Source organism: Eptesicus fuscus, chromosome 5 (assembly GCF_027574615.1).
Source record: "Eptesicus fuscus isolate TK198812 chromosome 5, DD_ASM_mEF_20220401, whole genome shotgun sequence".
In the NCBI taxonomy this organism is placed as follows: Eukaryota; Metazoa; Chordata; class Mammalia; order Chiroptera; family Vespertilionidae; genus Eptesicus; species Eptesicus fuscus.
This window is the reverse complement of record NC_072477.1, coordinates 96,077,955-96,102,622: the sequence shown is the minus strand read 5'-3', so window position 1 is coordinate 96,102,622 and position 24,668 is coordinate 96,077,955. Positions and strand designations below refer to the sequence as shown.

General features: G+C 37.6%; 1 protein-coding gene across 10 annotated transcripts in view; it reads right to left on the bottom strand.

Moving 5' to 3' along the window:
* Positions 1-24,668, bottom strand: part of WAC (WW domain containing adaptor with coiled-coil) — a 96,963-nt gene that overhangs the window by 32,968 nt on the left and 39,327 nt on the right. For all 10 annotated transcript variants that reach the window (XM_028158873.2, XM_054716589.1, XM_054716590.1 and 7 more), the window contains exons 4-6: positions 11,331-11,437; positions 3,930-4,045; positions 3,230-3,342 (exon numbers count right to left, since the gene is read on the bottom strand). In XM_028158873.2, the coding sequence (XP_028014674.1) occupies positions 3,230-3,342; positions 3,930-4,045; positions 11,331-11,437 (336 nt within the window). The remainder of the gene's footprint in view (positions 1-3,229; positions 3,343-3,929; positions 4,046-11,330; positions 11,438-24,668) is intronic.

Here is a 24,668-nt window from a genome sequence, read left to right as displayed (position 1 = left end):
TGTCACAAATGGGGAGAAGAGAGGTGTGCTACTGGCATCAAGTATATAGAGGCCAAGTATGGTGCTCTACATCCTACAACGCACACAGGACAGCATCCCACAACAAAGAATTACCTGACACTAAATGTCCTTGGTGTTAACTGTTGAGAAACCTCAAATTAAGGTCCCTCTAACACCGCGCCTGGCTAGCTCAGTCGGTAGAGCATGAGACTCTTAAGGTCCCTCTAACTATCCAACAATCACTTTATAATGCACATATTAAAGTTGACAAAAATAATCTAGTAGCAGTAATATCAAATTAAAAATTTTATCCATATGATTTTCAATGCCAAGTTTTGATAACATTATTTGCTACATTGCAAACAAAACAAAACAAAAAAACTGCTCTAAAATCTATTTTTCCATATAACACATACATACACACATACTTCTTTTATTGGCAGTTGGAATTACAAAGCTTTAAGCCTTATCCTACATGAACACTAAAGTACTGGTCAGATGTGAAAACTCTGTCAACATTTTCTAGATAAAGTTAAACACTTATATGTGTTAGTAACTTTATTACTACAACACACCAAGTACAGCTCAGTTGACCAATTGGGGGGGGAAAAAAAAGCAACAATATAGCCAAGGCCCTTTCACAAACATTATTTAAAATTCAAAAAGTATGATACAGACTATATTTCCACACAAACACAGACTCACTGAACCATCATTTGCACTTCTAGAAAATTAGCTAAGGAAGTAATTAGATAATCGAGCAAAGATATTTAGCATTGTTTACAATAACAGGAAGAGGCAAAAACCACCTAAATATACATATATAAAAGATTATTTATAAATGAGGGCACATCCAAAAATAGAGTACCATGCAGTCTATATACCAAACATAAAATTAGAAACTGATAGGGAAACATATCTTTGAAATATTATTGAAAATAAGGATTTTAAAAAGGAACATATAATTCAATTTTTGGTGGAAAAGATATATGTGCGTACTCATTTCTATGCAGACAGAAAAAAAGTCTATGTCCCCAAATGTCTCTAGGTCATGGGATTAACACAACAGATTTGATTTTCTTAAAAAATGGTTTATTAAAAAGAGAAAAAATGTTTTTTCACTTCCATCAATATTTCTATCAGTTGTCAAATTACCCCCTTTCACTTCCACCAATATTTCTATCAGTTCTCATATTACCCCCTTCACTTACTCAACCCCAGTGGTTCCCAATGTGGGTCACAGGCCCCACAGGGGGGCAATTTAATTTTTAAGGGGGTACTTCGGGAATGAGTTATTAGCATTCGATTTTTTGCATTTCTTATGGTTCTAGGGGCCTCATATTGTGACATATTTAAGCATTTTGGTTCTCTATTATATATTTTGAAGCTTTATTTGCTATTTTTCATATTTTTCTAACAATTTCTTAAGTGATTTCTTCCTCAGTACTTCAACTGTCCTTTTGTTCTTTTATTTTTCTCTTTCATGGATGCCATGTTCTTTGGAATCTTGTTTATTAGACCAAGTTAATGGCCTTTTAGGCTTCCTCCATGTGCATAGGAGTTCACTTTTTGAATAAGAATTATATGTTAAGGGGAGGCATCAGAATTTTAGAGATGCTTAGGTAGGGCATGGCCAAAAAAAAAGGTTGGGAACCACTGCTCCATCCTAATGGAGGAGGAATGACTTAAATGACAGGTTATTTTGGAAAGACTAAAGTAGACATACTAGGCTCTGATCCTTTTTCCTCTCTGGAGAAGCCTAGCTCAATAATTTAAAAAAAAAATAAAGTTATTATTTTTTACACCCATTTGCCACTCTTCCTCAATACCCACCTACACCCCACAACACAATTTGTTCAAGAGGCCCACAAGCTCGGTGCTATTGTAGTATTGTTAAAGCATTAATCTCACTTCTAATTGTTTGCCAAAAGACACAATCATTTAAGATATTAAGTTTAATGGGACTAGATCCTAAGTCTTCCATCTCAAAATACCATTGTTAATTTCCTAACTTTAGTACTTTATTTATTTTTAAAAGACACAATTTTTATTGATTTTAGAGAGGAAGGGAGAGGGAGATAGAAACATCATGATGAGAGAGAATCATTGATTGGCTGGCTCTCTCCTGCACGCCCCCTACTGGGATTGAGCCCACAACCCAGGCATGAGCCCTTGACCAGAATCGAACCCAGGCCCTTTCAATCTACACACTGGCGCTCTAACCACTGAGCAAAATCGGCTAGGGCTAGCTTTAGTACTTTAAATCATTGTTTTCTAAGAATTAAGTACAATTTCACTATATAAAAAATTAAATGTTCCAAGAAATATATCTTAAACATTCAGTCCCACAGAACTACGCTGTTTCATCTTAAATAATTATTCCCATCAAAATATTAATATCCTCTGTTGAGACTAAATAGATCCCCTACTTTTTTGTTTTTAATTACAGGAGGAAAATTCAAATGCTTAAGTCTAAGAATTCCTAGAACAAACCTGGAAATTCTTCTCAGAATTTCAAAATTTAATAAAGGGCACAAAAACTCTCTCTGGCATTTCAATTTTATTCTAGATAAGAGAAGCCACTGGGAACATGGTATATCTACTAAAAGCTTCAAACTCAAATTCAAATTTGAGTTAAAAACAAATGTATGCTACTTATATTGTCCCACTCAGACAAAATCTGACCTCCAAAGAACATTAGGTTATGCATGGAAATGTTATGCATGTTTATGGTCATGCTGAAACCAATTCCAAAACAAGTTTTTCATTGACAAAACAACAATAGGTACTTTGATGTCACTATCTGTGTGGGGCGCTGATTCAATTATTAAATTGAAGCCCAGGGAATTCTGGAAGGGATTTCAGTGCCCAGTTTAATAGTATACAATTCGATGTGTGGGGTGGGAGTAGATGGGCAGGGGAAAGCTCCTGTTTTAAAAAGAAGTCAATCTACAAAATAAAGTTTTATTTTATTTTTTATCAACTTAACTGCATTACAGCCATTAAGAATATTAATGAATACTTGTGTGTATTATTCCACTGTGCATACTTTCCCTTTTCAGGAAATAAAATGGTGATTAGGGAAACAGATCCAACATAAAGGAAACCCTATATATTCCCATTTATTTTAGTTTACATATGTAAATGTTTATGCATTTAGATCTGTAGCATAAATGAACCACAGGAATAAAGTAAACATCATTACTATTTCAAAGAAAAAAATACTTACTTCCACTGGCAAATGCATTAGTGGCTGTTGCTTGCATCACCTCTCTTCTGTAATCCCTATCTTTTGGGAAGCTATTAACTGCCATCTTGTTTGCTTCTTTCTGTCTCTGTTCTCTAAAAATAAAAAATAAACCCATAATAATTAAATCATGTACAATGAGTCTACATATAACACTTCTTTCTGGTCAAATGTTCAACAAAATTATATATGCAAAATAAAATAACTGAATATAGCTTTATTATTATGTTACTGATGTGGCACATGGGATGCAGTAAACAAAACATTAACGTTTCCACTGGTGGCAATATTATACCAATTATTTATATGACATTAACCCTACAACCAAAACTCTGTAATATTAATTCTACATATATGCAGGAACATACTGTCCCACAAGAATTATAAAGATTTCTATTACAATTATATAAAGATGAATAAATGTGAACTAATATAAAATTTTAAATTAAGTGCACCAAATGTTCACAAGGCCCTGGTGGACAGTTGCTTAATCTGTCCTAGTTTTTTTAAGGAAATTATGGCATACACAGATGATGGGCCAATCACTGCAATCTGTTTACTCCTGTTTAGAGAGTAAATATCACTATCAGAAACCTAAACTTATAATGTTTAATGTTCTAAGATGTTAACCGATAGAATCAAGAATGAGAAATACTGTTAAATTAGATTAAGAGCTAAATACCTTTCAAGCCACTCTTTTGGTTTTTCCCACTGTGAAACTTCTGTTCGACAATTGTAGTAGTATTTTTTCCCAGAAGAGCTAATGTGCTCAGACCAGTCATCTGCAGAATCATAAGACTTAAAAATATTTTTAAAAATTAGAAAATGTTAATAGTTTAATAACTTGATATGAAAAATCAAGAATGTCAATGGTTTTCAAAGTATATATGGGGAAAGACTAATAAGATAAAGGTACCCTGATCTAGGATGTAAAACAATATATATATTAGCACTGGCCACAGGAAGTCTGGTAGAATTCCAAGTACATTTCAGATGAATTTCTTAACTATTTTTTTAAAAAAACTTTAAGTTTAAAATGAAATAATGTATATGAATAAATATATATATGTACACACACACACACACACACACACACACACACACACACATCTTAGGAGACCTTAGCCTATGAAAACCTTCAAAGATAACAATGGAAAACTCTATAAAATCTCTATAAAATATGTTAAGCAAATTAATATAAAATTAAATAGATTAATAAATACTAATTTATTAGGTGCAGGAAGAAAAATGTTAACTTTACAACATCCTGACTTTTGAAAAGCATTACAAAAGTTCCCCATTATCATAATTTTAATTGCTGAAATCCAGTCACATTGGTGGTGGGGGGAAGGGGTTAAAGAACTCTCTCAACTATCTGATCTGATGGCATGAGAGCACATTAGCTCTAAACTTATAAGGCACAATAGTTATCATTTACAGTGTAATAGAGAACAACCTGCTTAATTTACTGTTATTTAGTGGGGAAAAAAGCACAAGATTTAAAAACGTAAACACAAAGCTAATTAAAGGCTATGAATTTGTTTCATCTTCAAAACAAATGAGATGGGTCAAGTATTTATTAAACCTTGTCTCACATAATGTAATCAATCAGCAGCATCACACATTTTTCCTACAACTAAAACTGGTCTGTCTTTTGAACATTCTCAGTCTCTTGCAGTTATTTTAAAGGCACTATAAAATTAGAATGAAATTAGAAAAAACTGAAAGGCCCAGTTTTTATGGAACTGATCTCAGAAAGTGAAAGTTTAAGTACCTGTAGCACTGGCCACAGGAAGTCTGGTAGAATTCCAAGTACATTTCAGATGAATTTCTTAACTATTTTTTTAAAAAAACTTTAAGTTTAAAATGAAATAATGTTATACTTTGATAGCCTATCCTTGTTCTGGGTTCACCATAGCGTAGGGTGACACAATTTTAAAGCTTGAAGAGAGGAGCTTTTATGCCTTGCCAACTCAAGCTTTAATTTTACCAAGGAGGAAACAAGTGGAGATAACTTATAAGTTGTCCAAAGGTGCTACAAACTATTAGTGGCAGAAAAAGGATCAAAATTCAGGTTTGCAGATTCCATTATTTCCACTAAATCAACACCAATTCTGGAAATGCCATAATAATTTTTAGGGTTGAATAAATACTGCAGATCCTGTTATTTGTTTATAATCTCAAGTTTATGTCTCTGAATAATGAAGCTATTTGGAAATCAGCCCTATGCATCCACACCTCTAAAATCAGTGGAAAGTTAATGCTCAATCCCCCTACTTTGCAGAATCAGGTTACACCAAGCTGCAGGAATCACAGAAGGCAAAATTCAGTTCTTCTACATCACCTACTACCCCCTATAGCTAAATTATTAAGCATACTGAGCCGTTCTATGGATATAGCTGGAAATTTTTGGTTTGGTTTGCTTGGCAAGTGGTTATATGGGATTACTGATTTGGTTTGAAGAAGTAGAAAGAGATCTGAGGCAGGTAAACCAGAGTAGATAAGAGAATGGTTTAGACCAGTGTTCTTCACAGTGATGGTCTGAAAACTGTTTCCTGTCCTGGAGGAGATAAGGAGTTTTCATCAGAATAATGTTTCCCTAGCCCAAAGTCTTGCTTTAAGGAAAAAATTAAAATAAACTAAAGTTTACTTAATGATAGTTAATTTACATTCTGGCACAACTGCAGAACAGTTAAAAGTTCAAAAACCAGAACCTTGAAGAGCATGTGTCTACGACACTGCATTGATTTTGCCTATCAAATCTTAGGTTAGTACAAGTATGTGTTCCAGGGTACAGCATTATTATCACACTAGAGGCCCGGTGCACGAAATTCGTGCACGGGGGGGGGGGGGGGGTGTAATCTCTCAGCCCAACCTGTACCCTCTCCAATCTGGGACCCCTCGAGGGATGTCCGACTGCCCGTTTAGGCCCGATCCCTGTGGAGATTGGATAAAGCCCACGGGGATCAGGCCTAAACAGGCAGTTGGACATCCCTCTCACAATCCAGGACTGCTGGCTCCCAACTGCTCACCTGCCTGCCTTCCTGATTGCCCCTAACTGCTTCTGCTTGTCAGCCTGATCACCCTCTAACCACTCCCCTGCCAGCCTATTTGCCCCTAACTGCCCTCCCCTGCAGGCCTGGTCCCCCCCAAACTTCCCTCCCCTGCAGGCTTGATCTTCCCCAACTGCCCTCCCTTGCAGGCCTGGTCCCTCTCAACTGTCATCCCCTGCTGTCCATCTTGTGGTGGCCATCTTGTGTCCACATGGGGGCAGCCATTTTGTGTGTTGGAGTGATGGTCAATCTGCATATTACTCTTTTATTAGATAGGATACCAGCAACTTTAGCTTTCACCACCCCTCTTCCACCCTCAAAAAAGATTAAAGTGGGGGGGAGGAAAATTAAGTAGTAGAGTTATTTTTTAAATGCTAATGTGCAACAAACAGCAGGTGTTCAACTTCTTTTTATTCCACTTTATTTCTTTTCAGTTTTATTGAGGTATAACTAACAAATAAAATTGTAATTTATTTAAAGTGTACATAGGGATGATTTGATATACATATACACTTTGAAAGGGTTTTTCTGCCCATCTAGTTAACACAATACTCATCTTTTTATATTAAAACGTTTAAGTTCTCTCTTAGTAATTTCAATTATACAATGCATTGTTATTAATATTGTCACCATGTTAATACATTAGATACACAGGTATTGAATTTATCATTAAAAATACCTAAAATTAAGAACTAAGCAAACAAAAGGCCTGAAAACATACAAGTTTTCTAAGTTAAGCTTGATGTAGTTGCCAACATACGCACCCAGATCATTTCACAAGATCAAAACTATTTTCATAATGAAACTAAGATGACTGCTTTTCTCCTCATTCTACCATAAGAACACTGTGTTTTCTCAGACTGCACAGATTTTTGTTCACAAAAGACTAAATGCAGATATGAAATTATAGGTGTCTTCTATTAAGTCAGGCATTCAAAAGATGTTCAATGTCTATTTTTTGTTTTAGACATTATCTTTCATAAAATATATTATAAGCCACCCTGGCTGGTGTTTGGTGTTGCTCAGTTGGTTGGGTGTCATCCATGCATCGAAAGGTTGCTGGTTTGATTTTCAGTCAGGGCATATGCCCAGGATTGTGGGCTCAATTCCCAGGAGGGGACATCCAGGAGGTAGCTGATCAATGATTCTCTCTCATCACTGATGTCTCTCTCTCTCTCCCTCTCCCTCTCTCTCTGTTTCTCTCTCCCTCTCTCTCTCAAAATCAATAAAAGGCCCTGGCCAGTGTGGCTAACTGGTTAGAAATCAGCCACACACTGAAGGGTTGCAGGTTCGATCCCTGCCTGTGGTCAAGGCAATCAATCTCTCTCTCCTGCCCTTCTACTCTCTAAAATCAATGGAAAGAAAATACCCTGAGGTGAGGATTAACAAACATAAAAATGTTTAAAATATATATTAGATGTTACATATATAATGGGTTGACAATTGATTCTAAATGAATTATGTATGTTTCAAATTTATCAGTTTTAATTTTTAACATGGTAAATACTGATAATAGAGTCCAAATAAACAAAAACTCTCAATGTTCATGAATGTGAAGACACCTTGAGACTAAAAGTCTAAAAATGGCTACTCTAAAAGACAAGACTAGCACTGAACAGTTACTGAGCCACTATCTGCTCTCCTTCAATTCAAAATGCCTTTTAGTACTCTTATATGAGTGTTGATTTTTCTCTACTTAAAAAAAGCATCTCCCTTTCTACTCACTTCAAAACACATCCTTCTCCAAGTTAAACTATGGAAATGAAAGTCAATCCTGGAATTACTTTATGAATTGCTAATCAAGAGTAGTTCATAAAATAACAACATCAAAGATGACACTCATTGTAACAAAGAATTTCATGGAGACCTGAGAGTTCTCTAATAAATTTCTTTTTTTTTCTCAATTAACTGGAATATATTTAAGCAAGATTGGTTACAGAGAATAGATCTTGAGAACTTCAAACTTAAAAGCTCCACAATATGCAAAGGATATTTAACTGATAAGAAGAAGTTGGAAGATAATGCAATCCTCTAAGACTGAATTTAAAATGTTTCCCAACAAATCAAAATTGGTGAAGGATACACGGAAGGGAAGATTTCAATTATAATGTCTTTAAAATGGGAATTAAAAACTTTCCTAAATGAAGAAATCCAGAGGCTTCTTTTTATAAAAAACACAAATATGCATTGCTTATCTAAATAGTCTACATAATACCTGTAAGTCCTATCATGATTTATATTATGAAGGAGGCATCCTACAAGCTTTTCCTAAATGTTCACTATGGGCTAGGTAGGCTCTGTGTTAGACATAATTAATGTTTATCATAGTATTTAGAAGGAAACTACATGTGAATCTTAATCTAATACTAAAATAATAAGGTAATTTCAACTTGACTTCCAATAGATAACTTAGTAAATGTCACTATACAACCAAATGTCTATGTAGTAATCTAAATAATATTGTTACTGATTTTCAAAGATAGAATTAAAATTTGAAAACCTGAAAGATGGAAAATAACGTTTTTTTAAAGGTTAAAATAACGTTCATCTGTTCATTTATTCTTTCATTATGAAAATATTAAATGAAAGGTAATTTTATGTATTCATTAGTCAAAAACTTCCATTTGAAGTGATTTTAAGACAAAGAAAGACAATTTTTAAGAAACCTTGAGAAATGTTCAAAAGCCCTCTGTAACATTAAATTTACAGTTTCTAACTGATATATGTGTCATAATGGCTGGGTACATTATAATGTAAAAGACCACTACTTGGAGATTAATTATATACCAACAGTTAAAATCTATAGCAAGGGGAAACCCTGATCCTGAAAACACATAACATTAAATCCATTCTGGTAATGGTCTTCAGTTTCCACTCCTATAATGAAATTCCCTGACATCCTTTATGATTTGGGTCTTTCAAGACTATATGATGCCCATTATTTATCCTTTCTGGTTTCACTGTTAATCCATTTCTTGAAAATCAAAATAATCAGAATCTGTTTTCCCTGAGTATTTTTTTTTAAACCAAAACAATGTTTATAGGGCCTGCCTTCTGTCCTAACAGCAAGTGCCCAAATCTGAATTGTCAATAATAAATAGAACTTTAGAGGTGTTACTTTGTAAATAAAGCCATTTCTCTCCCTCCCTCCCTCTCTCTCTCTCTCTCACACACACACACACACACAACTATTCATTCTAAAATCCTGTGTCTCATTGAAAATAACCCATCACAAGCAATCTGATGATAACACCTGTGACAGTTTATCAAGCTCTTGACCCTGCCTTAATACCACCCTTCTATATTCTGTTCTGTGATACTAGGGTTGGAATAATGCAAATTACATTCTATTTAGCCAGCTAGCCTCCTGTTAGATTCTGCTAATAGTAGGCATTAGAGAAAGACTAAAAGGGAGGACAAAGGAGAAGCATAGTAGCCATAGTTCCAGTTTCCAGCTATCTGCTCCAAACCTGATTTAGCTTCATCACAACACTGAAAGAAAGCTCTGCAGGGCTCCTCCTTCTAAGCTATTCAGTTCTGATAACCCCAACCTTTTCCTATTGATCCTCAGCCCAAAGGGGTAATCATTATATATGTATTCAATGTCCCTTTTTGTTTTCTTCAGTCCTCAGTATCTGCTTAATCAATCTTATATATAGAATTGTTATTAAACTGTGCTAAACATAATAAGCATGACTTCTATTTTTCCAACTAGACCCTGATTAGCACAATATTTAAAACTATTCTACATTTATTTTTAGAAAATTATCTTTGCTGTCTCAATTTTCTATAAAAATGTACTATCCACACTGCTTCAACTAGATAAAGACCCTTTATAGGGTCTTTCAATGCCAATAAAGGTATGATGATCACCCAGATAATCAAGACAAAACTCTGTTGGATTCAACCTTACACTTCTATAGCTTTCTTGTTGTTCTTTCTTTTCTATAATGTATTTTCCATGTAGCTATCTGGTATGTTTTAAGCTGCAAATATGATGTTACTTCACCAGTTTTATCCTTCAATAGGTCTCCACTGCCTTTATATAAAATTCACATTCCTTGGCAAGATACATAACTCTGTGACTGACACCCACTCATCTCTGTAACCTGAACTGTTTCCACTGTGCCATATTATCAAAATCCTGTAGTTCTCCAAACATGCAAACTATTTCACATTTCTCTTGTAGGTGCTGTTCCTTTGCATATTACACAAATTCCAGAACTCTTAACTGGCTATATTACATTCAATCTATTGGGGAGCATTACATACACTTTAATACCCTCCTCATCAATCTGGGAGTCCATCCTCATCTTGAGGACTCCCAAAGCAACATTAACATGCACTGTTTTATTTTTTGGTTTCTACCACAGACCTGAAAGTTCCTTTAACGTGAGCCACATTTTCCTAGTTCTACATAACTACAATCTAGCATATGCTTGGCAAATTAAAACCTTATTAAATTTTTGCTGAATAGCTCCACCAGTGTTGCAGGATGGATCCTCTGTGTGTGGCGTGCAGGAGGCAGCCAATCAATGATTCTCTCTCGTCATTGATGTTTCTATCTTTCTCCCCCTCTCCCTTCCTCTCTGAAATCAATAAAAATTTATTTTAAAAAATTTAATGAATGTATTAGAATTTTGAGAAAAGGGACCTTTATGTCACTATTGTCTAAAAGAGTGTATAACTACAGCAACAGTAGATCCTCAATACATATATAAGAAGTTTATATATTATGGAAAAGAGCGGCTCAAGTTAAACTACAGAAGTTTCACAATCTGAGGTTCTTTGTATCTCAACGGTAAAATTTTGCTCTATAAAGGAATACTGACAAATAATATCATTATGGTGTTCTTGGACTATCCTCAATTCTAATGAGGAAACATTAAGAAAAAGGTAACTTACATGAAAAAAAAATTTTTTTTTACAACATTAGACTTAACAAGACTTGGTGTTGAGGGGTTTGGGTTTTGCAATGAATTAAAAAACAAACAAATAAAAAACAAAATTGGGTGTGTTTATATACTTACTGCATCTGAAGTTTTGCTTGGATTATTGCTTGGATTAGAAGAATGTGAATTTGAACTATGAAGACTACTGTGGTTGTGTGAATTTTCTTGTGGAGAGTAACTGGTCCCTTAAAAAAAGAAAATTATAAGTTTTACTTCATATTTAATTTAAACTGGCTTCCATCATGTCATGTATCTTAATATATATCACTGTACTAGTATATCCCTAAGTCACTTTACATAAGATCAGGAATACATACATATTCATGCTCTTTATTAATACATAAAGTATTTGTGAGCCTACTAAAAATGTGGGTTAATCAGTACACATACTACATGGCTAATATGGAACAGTCTATATAATAAAAGCCCAGCGACCCTTATGGCGGAACAACCAGAATGACCGGTCACTATGATGCGCACTGACCACCAGGGGGCAGACGCACAATGCAGAAGCTGACCCTGGTGGTCAGCGTGTTCCCAAAGTGGTGGTGGCGGGAGCCTCTCCCGCCTCTGCAGCAGTGTTAAGGAGCGGCGGCGAGCCAAGCAGTAAGGAGCGAGCAGGCGGGAGGTTAGGAGCGAGGGGACCTGGCTTGCGAGAGGGATCTAATACTGCCAGGCTGAAGGACACCCCCTCACCCCCTGCACAAATTTTGTGCATCGTGCCTCTAGTGTTATTATAATTAGATGAGCAAAACCTTATCCATATCATTTCTAACAACTGGGTTTTTTTTAAAAATAAAAGTTTTATTAGGGAATGACAGAAACACAACATAGAGGAAAAGAGGTACAAAAATTCAACAATACAGACCTGAAAATCACAACTATCCAATATGTTTTTGCAATTATTTCTCAGTTTCTTAAATAGCTTCACCTATTTTCCAACTAAAACAGTATCAAGTTTTTAAAAAGTTAAGTCTCTTGGAAGGTGCTTGCTTTTAAGATGATAAAAAATGTCGTTTTCTAGTAACAGGATCAACTCTACCTAAAAAATGTTTAAATGTAACTCCTAAGTTTTATGAATAATCTACACATCACAGAGATCATCAGAGATAAGTTTTTCTTGTCTTAAGAAAAGCTAAGGTATAAAAATCCAGACTTGCAAAAACATTGATTAATGACACAAAAAGGTTTAACCATTAGTATTTCAATTCATTCCACATATTTATTTTTTTTCAGCATCAAGTTAAAAATAATTCTCAACTATTTGAACAAAAACTGGAAGAGGAAAGAACAATTTAACCCTTTGTACTCGCTTGCTTTTTTCTCGATTCCTTTATTCTACTCGGGATTTAATTTTTTTAATACCCCAGATTTTACAAAGCACAGCAGTAGAATAAAAAAATGGAGTTTCTTTTCATATAAACTTATTTATTTGGATTTTTTTATATTTCAAATTATTGATATATTCAATACAATTCGACATACAAGCTGCTACTGATGCTAACTGTGTCGAGTCACACTCGACATCCGAGTGCAAAAGGTTAAATGGTCCAGAAGTTAGTTAGCAGTAGGAACCAGTTATTATGAGTAGAAATGAATAAGAACTCATTTAACTATTTCATAATCAACAGAAAAAACTAATAAGATTTAAAAGAGTGAACTGGGACAGACAGAAGATGACTATAAGGTTTTAGATATTAAAATAGAAATGATCAGCAGATCTATGTAGAACTAGGAATTCTGAAGTGGAGCTAGAAGTCTCTTCCATTAGAAGTGAAAAGTAGGGGACTCTTAACTTTGCCTTGCATATAATAAGCAAGCACTGGGCACTCAGACTGAATTAAGAGTATGACAAGAGAAAAGGCAATAGCCAACATTTAACCTAGGATAGGGACCAGCTTAAAGCAGACCCAAAGACCCAATAAAGCCAGCGATATAACAAAATACAAAAGAGGGGCCCTAGCCGGTTTGGCTCAGTGGATAGAAAGTCAGGCTGCAGGGCAAGGGGTCTCAGGTTCGATTCTGGTCAAGAGCACATGCCCAGGGTTGTGGGTTGGATCCCCAGTAGGAGGCGTGCAGGAGGCAGCCAATCAATGATTCTCTCATCACTGATGTATCTAACTCTCTCTCTCTCCCTTCCTTCTCTGAAATCAATAAAAATATATTTAAAAAGATACAAAAGAGGGTTACCTAGGTACTGAGCACATTTTAGGTGGTACAAAGAGCAAATTCCCCAACCAGCCTGCATCTTGAGAGGCCTGATGGTTTCTTCACCTAGTTGTTTTTAATTTTATCTTGCTGAACAGTATGTATTTATGTAAAACACTAAACTATTAACGAAGTAGACTATAAATTCTTCAATAAACATTGTGCGAATGAACAAAATCAAGAAGAAATTGGTAAAAAATAAGGTCAGTGAGCAGAAAAGTTAACATAGCAAGCTTAAGACTGTTATCCTTAGAAAGGCTTGCTTGCAGAGCTTGCCCCTGACTGGCATGTGGGAACCTAGATTTCAGAAGCATTCCCACAACAATAACTGTAAGAGCTGCTCACTGTGCCAATGATTTATGCTGCACACCTGCTTTTCCCACCGAGAATCCAGACTTTCGTACGTGTTAGGCAGAGGTGCCTACGTAATAAGTCCAATGAAAGTCCTGAGCACTAAATTTCTAATAAGCTTCCCTGGTACACAACATTTTACAAGTGTTGTCACAATTCACGGCTGGAGGAATGAAGCCTGTCCTGTGTAACTCTACTGGAGAAGATTCTTGGAAGCTTGTATCTGGTTCCCTCCTGATTTTGCTCCACATGCCCTTTCCCTTTTATTATGTTCTGCATCCTTTTATGATAATAAATCATAGCTATGATAATGACTATATACTGGGTTCTGTGAGTCCACTTAGACAATCACTGAACCTGGGGAGCAGTCAGAGGACCCTAACACACTCAATTACAAAGAAAAATTAATACTAGAAGTTTTAAAGAAAATTATGCAGAACTATTCGGAAATTTATACTTTTTAGATGTAACTCATAAAAATTTTTAAAAATCAGGTTTATAGTTAAATACAAAAGAAACAGAATTAGTAATATAGACTACTAGAATATCGTACAGGTACACTTATTATAGTTGAGGTTGTCACAAAAATTTCCATAAATATCTCAGCAATAAGAAGGGGGGGGGGGGGAGAAGGAGGGAGAGAGGAAAGGCCAATTTCATTGAGTGAAATGAACCCCAGACTTATCCATTAAGAAGCCTGGGTTAGATGCCCTGACATTTATTTGCATATATTCTTGAATAAAACATTCTATGAAATAGCTTAAATCTATGAAATAAAGTACCACATTACATGGCAGATGAATAGGCAGACCTGTCTTGCACCTCGTCCCAGGGCCAAACTGAAAATATAACTAAATTGGAGAATATTCACCTGGAATTACCAACTGAAGGCCAGCTGAGGAGGAGACGTATATCAAGGAAGGTCAGAAAACACCCGGAGACCGGTAACCGGTCACCACACCCTACCGCCCCCCCGCATGCCCCAAAACAATCCAATTAAAAATGGGCAAAGAACTTGAATAGAAGAGGACAGATGGCCAATAGATATATGAAAAGATGCTCAATGTCACTAATCATCAGACAAATGCAACTAAAACCATAATGAGATATCTCCTTACACCTGTCAGAATGACTTTCATCACTAAATCAACAAACAGTGTTGTCGAAGATGTGGAGAAGAGGGAACCCTCATGCACTGTTGGTAGGAATGCAGATTGGTATAGCCACTGTGGAAAGCAATTCCATTTCTGGGAATATATTTAAAAAACCATCAAAACACTAATTTGAATGAATATATGCACTCCAATGTTTACAGCAGTGTTATTTATAATCATTAAGACTTGGAAGTAGCCAAGTGCCCATGAGTAGATGAGTAGATAAAAAAACTGTAGTACATTTACACAATAGAATACTATGCAGCTGTAAAAAACAAGGATCTCTTACCCTTTGAGACAGCATGGATTGACCTAGAGAACATAATGCTAAGAGAAATAAGCTAGTCAGAGAAATACAAGTACCATATGATTTCACTTATATGTGGAATCCAATGAACAAAATATACTAACAAAATACAAACAGACTCATGGACATGGAGAAAAGACTGTCAGCTGTCAGAGAGGAGGGGGGTTGCACTAGGTGATAAAAGTTGAAGGCATTAAGTAAACAAAACAAAACAAAAAACACCTCACAAACACAACAGTGGTGATGACCAGAGGGAAAGGTGGATGCGTGGAGGTAGAAGCCGGTATGGGGAGGAGGGGGGTAAATAGCAACGGAAGGAGTCTTGACGGGGTGGTGAACACACAATACAATAATGTAGTATAGAATTGTACACCTGAAACATATATAATTTTAGTAAACAGTCATTCCAATAAAAAAAAAAAAATCAAAGAACCTCTACCACCCCAAACCACTTTTCAAACTAATAAAAGTAGTTAACAGGCATGGCAGGGATCTCAAATTCCACTATATTAAAAAATAAGATTTCAAGGTTAAATCTCAGAGATTCTAATTCACAGTAAATGGGATGGGATTCCAAAAACTGAATTTTTAATAAATACTCTCAAGATGGTTTGGTGTGGTATCTTAGCCACACTTTATTCTAATTAATGCATTACTTTCCACTATCTCTGGTCCTCCTCTCATCTCTCCAAAACCAGAAACCACACTTAAAATAAGGGGATTTCACAAAGAAAGCCCTGAAATGGGTATTTTGCCATAACATGTTTTCCTGGAAAACTTTGAATTCTGCAAAATTACACACTAAAAATAAAGCCATATGGGAAAAAGAGTAGGAGCAAATCACTCAAAATTATGCAAATTTATTATAACCAGAACACTAACACTAAACAAAAACTTGAGCAGCAGTATTGGCGGGTTTGGCTCAGCAGTTAAGAGCGTCAGCCCTCACACTGAAGGGTCAAGGGTTAGATTCCTGGTCAAGGGCAGGTACCTGGGTTGCAGGTTAGATCCCTGGCCCCAATCAGAGGGTTGTGCAGGAAGCACACCAACCATTTGTCATTCTCTTTCCTCCTTCCCCCTCCCTTCCTCTCACTCAAAAAGTTAATGGGAAAAAAATCCTCCTTGGGTGAGGATTAAAAAAATGTTTTTCTTTAAGCACTTTGCCTATGCAGCAGCTGGTTGAGGCTTTTTTCTTTCTATTTGAAGGTTTAACCCTAATCCTGCTATTCTGATCCTCTGCTGAGGAAAAAAAAATTCACATATAAACCAACACAACTTGTTTATATTGATACCATTCTCTAATTTACCAATTGATATAAGCTAATGGTGGTAAAAAGAAAATGTTGTGGTAATCAGACTATGTCTCTTGGGGTGGGCGGATGGATAAAATGATGTGTTAACAACAAGCTTGTATCTGACAGTCCCTTGTAACTAGATTAATCTAGTTCTGTGCTATCCCAATGATAGCCAGTAGGCACATATAGCTATGGAGCACTTGAAATATGGCTACTCTAAGTTGAGACTTGCTGTATGGGCAAAATACAAACTAGATTAAAAAACTCAGTACAAAAAGCACATTAATATTTTATACTGATTATATGAACTATTTTTTATATAATGGGTTAAATAGTATATATTATTAAAATTAATTCCAGATGTTGGTTACTAGGAAATTTAAAATTGCACATATAGTGCAGTGAACAGCACTACTCTAGATGAAAGTATCCACTGACAATTAGTGAAAGGGGGCTAGGGAGCTCTAGCCAGTTTGGCTCAATGGAAAGAGCGTCGGCCTGGGGACTGAAGGGACCCAGGTTCGATTCTGGTCAAGGGCATGTACCTCAGTTGCAGGCTCCACTTTAGCCCTGGTTGGGGTGTGTGCAAAGGCAACGAATCGATGTGTCTCTCTCACATTGATGTTTCTCTCTCTCCCTTCCATTCTCTCTAAAAATAGTCAATGGAAAAATATCCTCAGGTGAGGATTAAAAAAAATAAAAAATGAAAGGGGGCTAAGGGTTCCTACTGTGCATAGGACATTTCTCAAAGAACTGTAACCTGTCTGAAAAATCAGCTCATAATTGAGTTGAGCCTAGGACCTAATTCTGCTTAATATAATATGCTGAATTTTCTAGGAATTTAACTGTTGTGCGAATTGTACTGTAGAGTACTTAGTTTTTGTTTCAAACTTTTACCAAGATGTTCACCACATGGAACAATCTCATTACCAACAATACATCTGCACTTGTATCTATTATAAATGCTATCAAGGGAAGTCCTTTGTTAACAGCTAGTACCAAAAATTTTCATACTAACAGATAAATGAGAGATGCAGCAGCTTTCACTGGATTTCATTAATAAAGCTTATTTTAAAAACAGTACTGCTATCCTATGTTTATCCCAAATAAATATGCTAAATATTTATAGTGATAAAAACATATTTGAGAAATGTACATTATTGCATCATTTCCTTTGGACCCACCCATACCATCCCTACTCTTACAGGTGTAGTAGCATTTATTGGTTATCTGCAGCAGTCTAGCCCACAGGCTGTATAAAGCCAGAGAAATCATTTGGTCTGGCCCTGCCAATGCATTAGCAGTGAGTTAATTAAATGTTTGACCAAATATAGCAGGCTAATTTTGTATAGCTCACAAATGATGTTATAAATATCCAAATGGCCCTTGGCAAAAAAAAAAAAAAATGTTCCAGACTACAGATCTACAGGCTAGAAATGGAGATTTTACAAAAATACTTAAGGGAAAGTGCACATGCAGAAGAATGAAGTTGAGTTGGGCCCCCTTTCCTCACACCATATACAACACTACATCAAAATGAATCATAGACCTAAATGTAAGAGCTAAAACTAAAAAATATAGGCATAAATTATCACCAAAAGTACAAGCAAAAAAAAAAGAAAAATTTGATAAATTAAAGTTTGTCAAAATTTTAACTTTTGTGCTCCAAAGGACACCATCAAGAAGATAACCCACAAAATGGGAGAACATATTTGCAAGTCAATCACAAAGAACTTTTACCTAGTTTCACTAGTAAAAATTCTTACAACTCAATAAAAGAAATCAATAAACCAATTTTAAAATGAGTGAAAGATCTCAACAAACATTTCTCCAAAGAAGCCATACAAGTGGCCAAAAAAAGACATGAAAAGATGCTCAACACATTAACCATTAGGGAAATACAAATCAAATCTGCAGTGAGATACCACTTCATACCCATTAGGATAGCTATAGTAAAAAAAAAAAAAAAAAAGACAGACTATATAATAAACTGTCCATGAGAACACAGAGAAACTGGAACTCTCATACAACTTGCTGCTGTCAATGTAAAATAATCAGTTGCTTTGAAACAAAAACAGTTTGACAGTTCCTGAAAAAGTTAAACACAACTTATCATGTAACCCAGCAATTCTACTCTAGATACATGTCTAAGAGAAATGAAAACATTGGATATTGTGTCCACTAGTTCAACTGTGAAATCTATTTATATAAAAAGCCAGTGACCATAACGCCCCGTTGCTATGAAGTCCACTGTGACCAGCAAACTGGCCTGATCAGGTACATATGTCTCCTTTTTTTCCCATTGACCCAAGAGCTCTCTATGTGGTTAGCTGAGGCTGATCCCTGGCCAGCATTGCAGCTTTACTTATTCCTCTGCTCAAACCTGCTCTTTTCCCATTCTTCCCAGTTACTGCTCACAAAAGTATCCTTTAATAAGTACCGCCCACTACCAGACTCTCCCACCTCAATCAAGGGCGGGGTCAGCCCTGCCCCTGACTGGCCTGCAGCCCATCCCCCCAACTGGCCCCGCCCCTGATCCCAATAGGGGACTGGGCCAGCCAGCCAACTTCCTACAGCCCCTCCCCCAGCACCCCACCCCTAATCTCACACCCCACACCAATAGGGAGCAGGGCTGGATGGCCAACCTCCTGCAGCCCCTCCTGCTGGCCAGCCCTGCCCCCGACGGGCCCCCATTACCCTAATCGGCCCGATTGGGGTAGGCCAGTTGGCCAACCTCCCACCATCTCCTCCTTGTGACAGGCCCAGCCCTTATCTGGCCCAATTGGGGCCAGGATGGCCGGACCCCACCTGTGCACAAATTCGTGCACTGGGCCTCTAGTGTGTGTCTATAAAAAGTAAACATTGCCACATTGCCTAAACCAATTTTATACACATTAAGTGTCAGATGCAAATGTTACTTATATAACAAGGTAGTTTAAAAATAAAAACAGAGGCTCAGAATGATCAGGGGAAAGCACCAACAGATCATATTTGCTGATAAAACCTACATAACAATTTTATGGCAACATGTTCTGGACAAGTATTACACACTTCAGTGCTCTCCCTTCAGTCTCAATCTTTCACTTAGAACCCTTCTTGTCCAATTCACAGCACTAGCCAGACTTAGATTATATAGATTTATTGAGGAACTGCTTCAAACTCTCAAGGAAAAAATAATTCCTGTTGTGTATAATCTGTTCCAGGAAGTAACCAAGTGCAAAATCATGGCAAAGATGACAAGAACCATAGAACAATAACAGAATTACGGGAACTCACAACTACATACACACCTCAGTCCAGTAATGCACAATGGCTAAATATTGAATATAAATCTTGAACTTAACTTTTTAAAAATATGCTATCAACAGATATTGAGAAGACATCTGATACAATTCAGACCACTAACAAAGCATTAAAAACTAACTGTAGCAACAATTACAAGCATTTTTGGATGAAGCTGCATGTCAAACTCAAAACAATTTGCAGAAAGATTAAAACGTTGCTCAGCAAACAATTTTCGATTGTTCACAAGTAACGGGAAAGATCTTAAAGGAAGGAAAATGGGTGCCATATCAACGGAAGGAAAAACAAATAGAAAATGTGAAAGTCATCAGTAAAATGTTCTTGAATGGCAAAAAGGAAAGTCTTTTTTGCATCGAATTGTGACTGGCGATGAAAAGAGGATTTATTTTGAGAATCCCAAACGCACAAAATCATGGGTTGATCCAGGTCAACCATCAACATCGACTGCAAGGCCAAATTGCTTTGGAAATAAGACAATGCTCTGCGTTTGGTGGGATCAGGAAGGTGTGGTGTATCATGAGCTTCTAAAACCAGGTGAAACCGTTAATACTGATCACTACCGACAATAAAAAATTTGAACCATGCTTTGATCGTGGAACTACCAGAATGTTCCAGAGGACATACCAAAGTAATTTTGTTTCATGATGACGCACCATCACACACTTCAAAACCAGTTAAAGACACGTTAAAAGATCTTGCCTGGGAAGTAATAACCCAACCCCTATATCAGTGATGGCGAACCTATGACACGCGTGTCAGCACTGACACGCGTAGCCATTTCTGATGACACGCGGCCGCTGAGGCGGTCACATGCTGAGGATGAAACATTTGCTGCTCCTGACGATGAAACATTTGCGAAATAATGTTTTTTCCTCAAAGTGACACACTACCTGAGTTATGCTCAGTTTTTTGGAGAAGTTTGACACACCAAGCTCAAATGGTTGCCCATCTCTGCCCTATATTCACCAGACTTGGCTCCTTCAGATTACCACTTGTTCCGATCGATGACACACGCACTTTCTGAGCAGCACTTCAAAACATACGAAGAAGTGGAAAATTGGGTCTCTGAATGGTTTGCCTCAAAATAAGAAAAGTTCTATTGGGGCGGTATCCACAAATTACTTGAAAGATGGGAAAATGTATAGCTAGCGATGGACATTACCTTGAATAAAGCACTTTTGATGTTTCTCTTGAAATTATCATATTTTCTTTGATTACAAAATTCACTATTAACCGGTACACCTAGTATAGAGTACATTATGCCACTTTGCTATAAATTTCAGATTCTTGATTGTCACTTTTTGAACACTCAATAATCTTTTAAAAAATGTTTTTGATTTTAGAGACGGAGTAAAGAAAAGGGAAAGAGAAAAAAAAAATCAATGTGGAGAAGAAACACTGATCAGTTGCCTCCCCTACATACCAGGGACCTAACCTGCAACCTGAGCATGTGCCTCCACCTTGAATCGAATCCGCAACCTTTCAGTGCAGCGGGACACACTCAACCAATTGAGCCACACTGGCCAGGACAGCACTCAATAACTTTTATGTGTAAAAAAGATTAGCAGCAAAACGTACCTCTGTGAAAATATGCTCAAGAGTTTGGTAGGTTAAAAATAAATTGCCATAATATACTGAATAAATAGGATATTTGTTCCATTGAATAGAATGACCAAATATGAAAGTATAGGTTATCCAGAAGAGTTATTTATATTCTTTTCTGAGCACAATGAAAAGCAAATCTGGTACATCTACTATCATGCCACATTAGGTACAAATACTGAAACATTAAATTAGCATCCAGTAAAATGCCTTTCCTTAAAAAAATTCAGGTATTTGTGTAATGACTTACAGAAGCATGTGATTGGAGTTAGGACTGTTCATGAAGATTAAATTCTGGCAAGAGTAATCTTATATAATAAAAGCCTAATATGCAAGTCGACTGAATGGCGGAACAACTTGTAGAACGACTGGTTGCTATGACATGCACTGACCACCAGGGGGCAAATGCTCAACACAGGAGCTGCCCACAGGACCCAGGCTGGCAAAGGTGGGTCCCAGTGGGGGCCCCCCGATGACCCCAGCCAGTTGCCCCACAGATTGGCCCTGATCACCGACAAGGCCTAGGGACCCTACCCATACATGAATTTTGTGCACCGGGCCTCTAGTAATTCATAACGTAGTTTGATGATTGACAACAGCAAGGGAAGATTTTCCTGCTTAAAAAGTTAAGCAGCTAGCCTACCGTATAATCCACCAATCATACTCAGGCATTTGTAACAGAGAAATTAAAAATTATTTCATACACAAATGTGTATATGAATTTACAGCTAAATTGGTAATAGCCAAAAACTGCAAACAATCCAAATGTCTGTCAACGGTGAATGGTTAAACAAACTGAGATATATCATACCATAGAGCACCACTCAACAATAAAGTAGAAATGCATTATTAATACGTATTTCCTTGGTTTCTCAGGAGAATTATTCCAAATTAAAAAAAAAAAATCAATCTCAAAAAGTTACATACTGTGATTCTATTTATATAATATTCTTAAAATGACAAAATTATAGAGATTGAAAACAGATTAGTGGTTGCTAGAGAGGAATGGAATGAGGTGGCTGTGGCTATAAAACAGAAGCACAAGACATTGTGAAGAACTATTCTGTAACTTGACAGTGGCAGTAATGATTATCTACTCATGATAAAATTGCATGGAACTGAATCCACACACACATAAGGGCATGGAAATTTGGTGAAATCTGCGTAGGACAAGTGGATTGTATCAATATTGATTTCCTGGTTGTATAATATACAATTACTAGAGGCCTGGTGTACGAAATTCGTGTATGGATAGGGCCCCTAGGCCTGGCCGGCGATCAGGGCGATTTGGGGCCTTCTAGCTGCTGACCAGAGCCTTCCTTCGTTCTGCGCCTCCCCTTGGTGGTCAGCACATGTCAGAGCGAGCAATTAAACTCCTGGTCTCCCAGTCAAACGCCTGAGGGGACACTTTGCATATTAGGCTTTATATATATATATATATACACACACACACACACACACACACACATAAATATATTTATATATATATATATATATATATATATATAGAGAGAGAGAGAGAGAGAGAGAGAGAAGATTATGTAAGATGTTACCACTGTGACAAACTGAATAAAGGATATACTGGATCTCTTTGTAGGTTTTTTACAGTTGCAAGCAAATCTACAATTGTATCCAAATAAAAAGGGTTGTAAAAAGTAAACAGGTGCCCTAGCCAGTTTGGCTCAGTGGCTAGAACGTCAGCCTGTGGACTGAAGGGTCCTGGGTTCGATTCTGGTTAAGGGAAACTGCTGAGTTGTGGGCTCAATCCCCACTAGGGGGTGTTCAGAAGGCAGCCGATCAATGATTCCCTCATTATTGATGTTTCTATCTATCTTTCCTCTCCCTTCCTCTCTGAAATAAATCTACACTAATAAAAGAGAGAAACATGCAAATTGACCGTATGCCTGCTATGCCCATAAGCCACACCCACCAGCCAATCAGGAGTGAGTATGCAAATTAACCCAACCAAGATGGCTGAGACCACAGAGCGAGCAGGAGGCTTGGGTTTTCCCGGCAATGGAGGAAGCCAAGCTTCCTGCCCTGGCTGGCCCAGGCCTCCGCTCAAGGCTACGAAGTTTCAATTATAGAATATAAATAAATCCCAACAAAAATGGCGGCAGCCACAGAGCTGGAGAGAGCAGGAGGCTTAGGTTGCCCCTGGCGATGGAGGAAGCCAAGCTTCCTGCCCAGCCTGGCCTGCCCGGGACACTGCTCAAGGCTAAAGTTTCAATTATAGAAGATAAATAAATCCCAGATACCTCCGCTTGGGTCGTAGCCGGCCTGCAAACTACCACAGGCCCCTCGCCCAGGCTGCCCCATGCCCCAAGGGAATCCCCACCCTGTTCCGGGACACCCTTCAGGGAAAACCAGCCAGCCCCAACCCGTGCACCAGGCCTCTATCCTATCTAATAAAAGAGTAATATGCAAATTGACTATCACTCCAACACACAAGAGGGCTGCCCCCATGTGGACACAAGATGATCACCACAAGATAGCTAGGAGGGGAGGGCAGTTGGGAGGGACTAGGCCTGCAAGGGAGGGCAGTTGTGGGTGATTAGGCCAGCAGGGGAAGGCAATTGGGAGGGATCAGACCTGCAAGGGAAGGCTGTTAGGGGCGATCAAGCCTGCAGGGGAGGGTAGTTAGGGGTGACCAGGCCAGCAGAGGAGGGAAGTTGGGGGCAACCGGGCTTGCAGGGAAGGGCAATTTGGGGGGACCCAGGCCTGCAGGGGAGAGCAGTTGGGGGGGGGGGTACCAGGCCAGCAGGGGAGGGCAGTTCGGAGTGACCAGGCCTGCAGGGGAGGGCAGTTAGGGGTGACCAGGCCTGCAGGGGAGGGCAGTTAGTGGAAATCAGGCTGGCAAGCAGAAGTGGTTAGGGGCAATCAGGAAGGCAGGTAGGCGAGCAGTTGGGAGCCAGCAGTCCTGGATTGTGAGAGGGATCCTAGGTTGGAGAGGGTGCAGTCTGGGCTGAGGGACACACCCCCTCGTGTAAGAATTTCGTGCACCGGACCTCTAGTATGTATGTATGTATGTATGTATGTATGTATGTATGTATGTATGTATAAATAAATAAATAAACAGTAAACCAGGTTAAAAAAATAAGTTGTGATTTAAACCCAAGTGTGACTGCTTCTTCTATTCTCCTGTCTATTAACAAGCAAAGGTGATGTGGTTTTGTTCTCTCACTGACCCTAATCA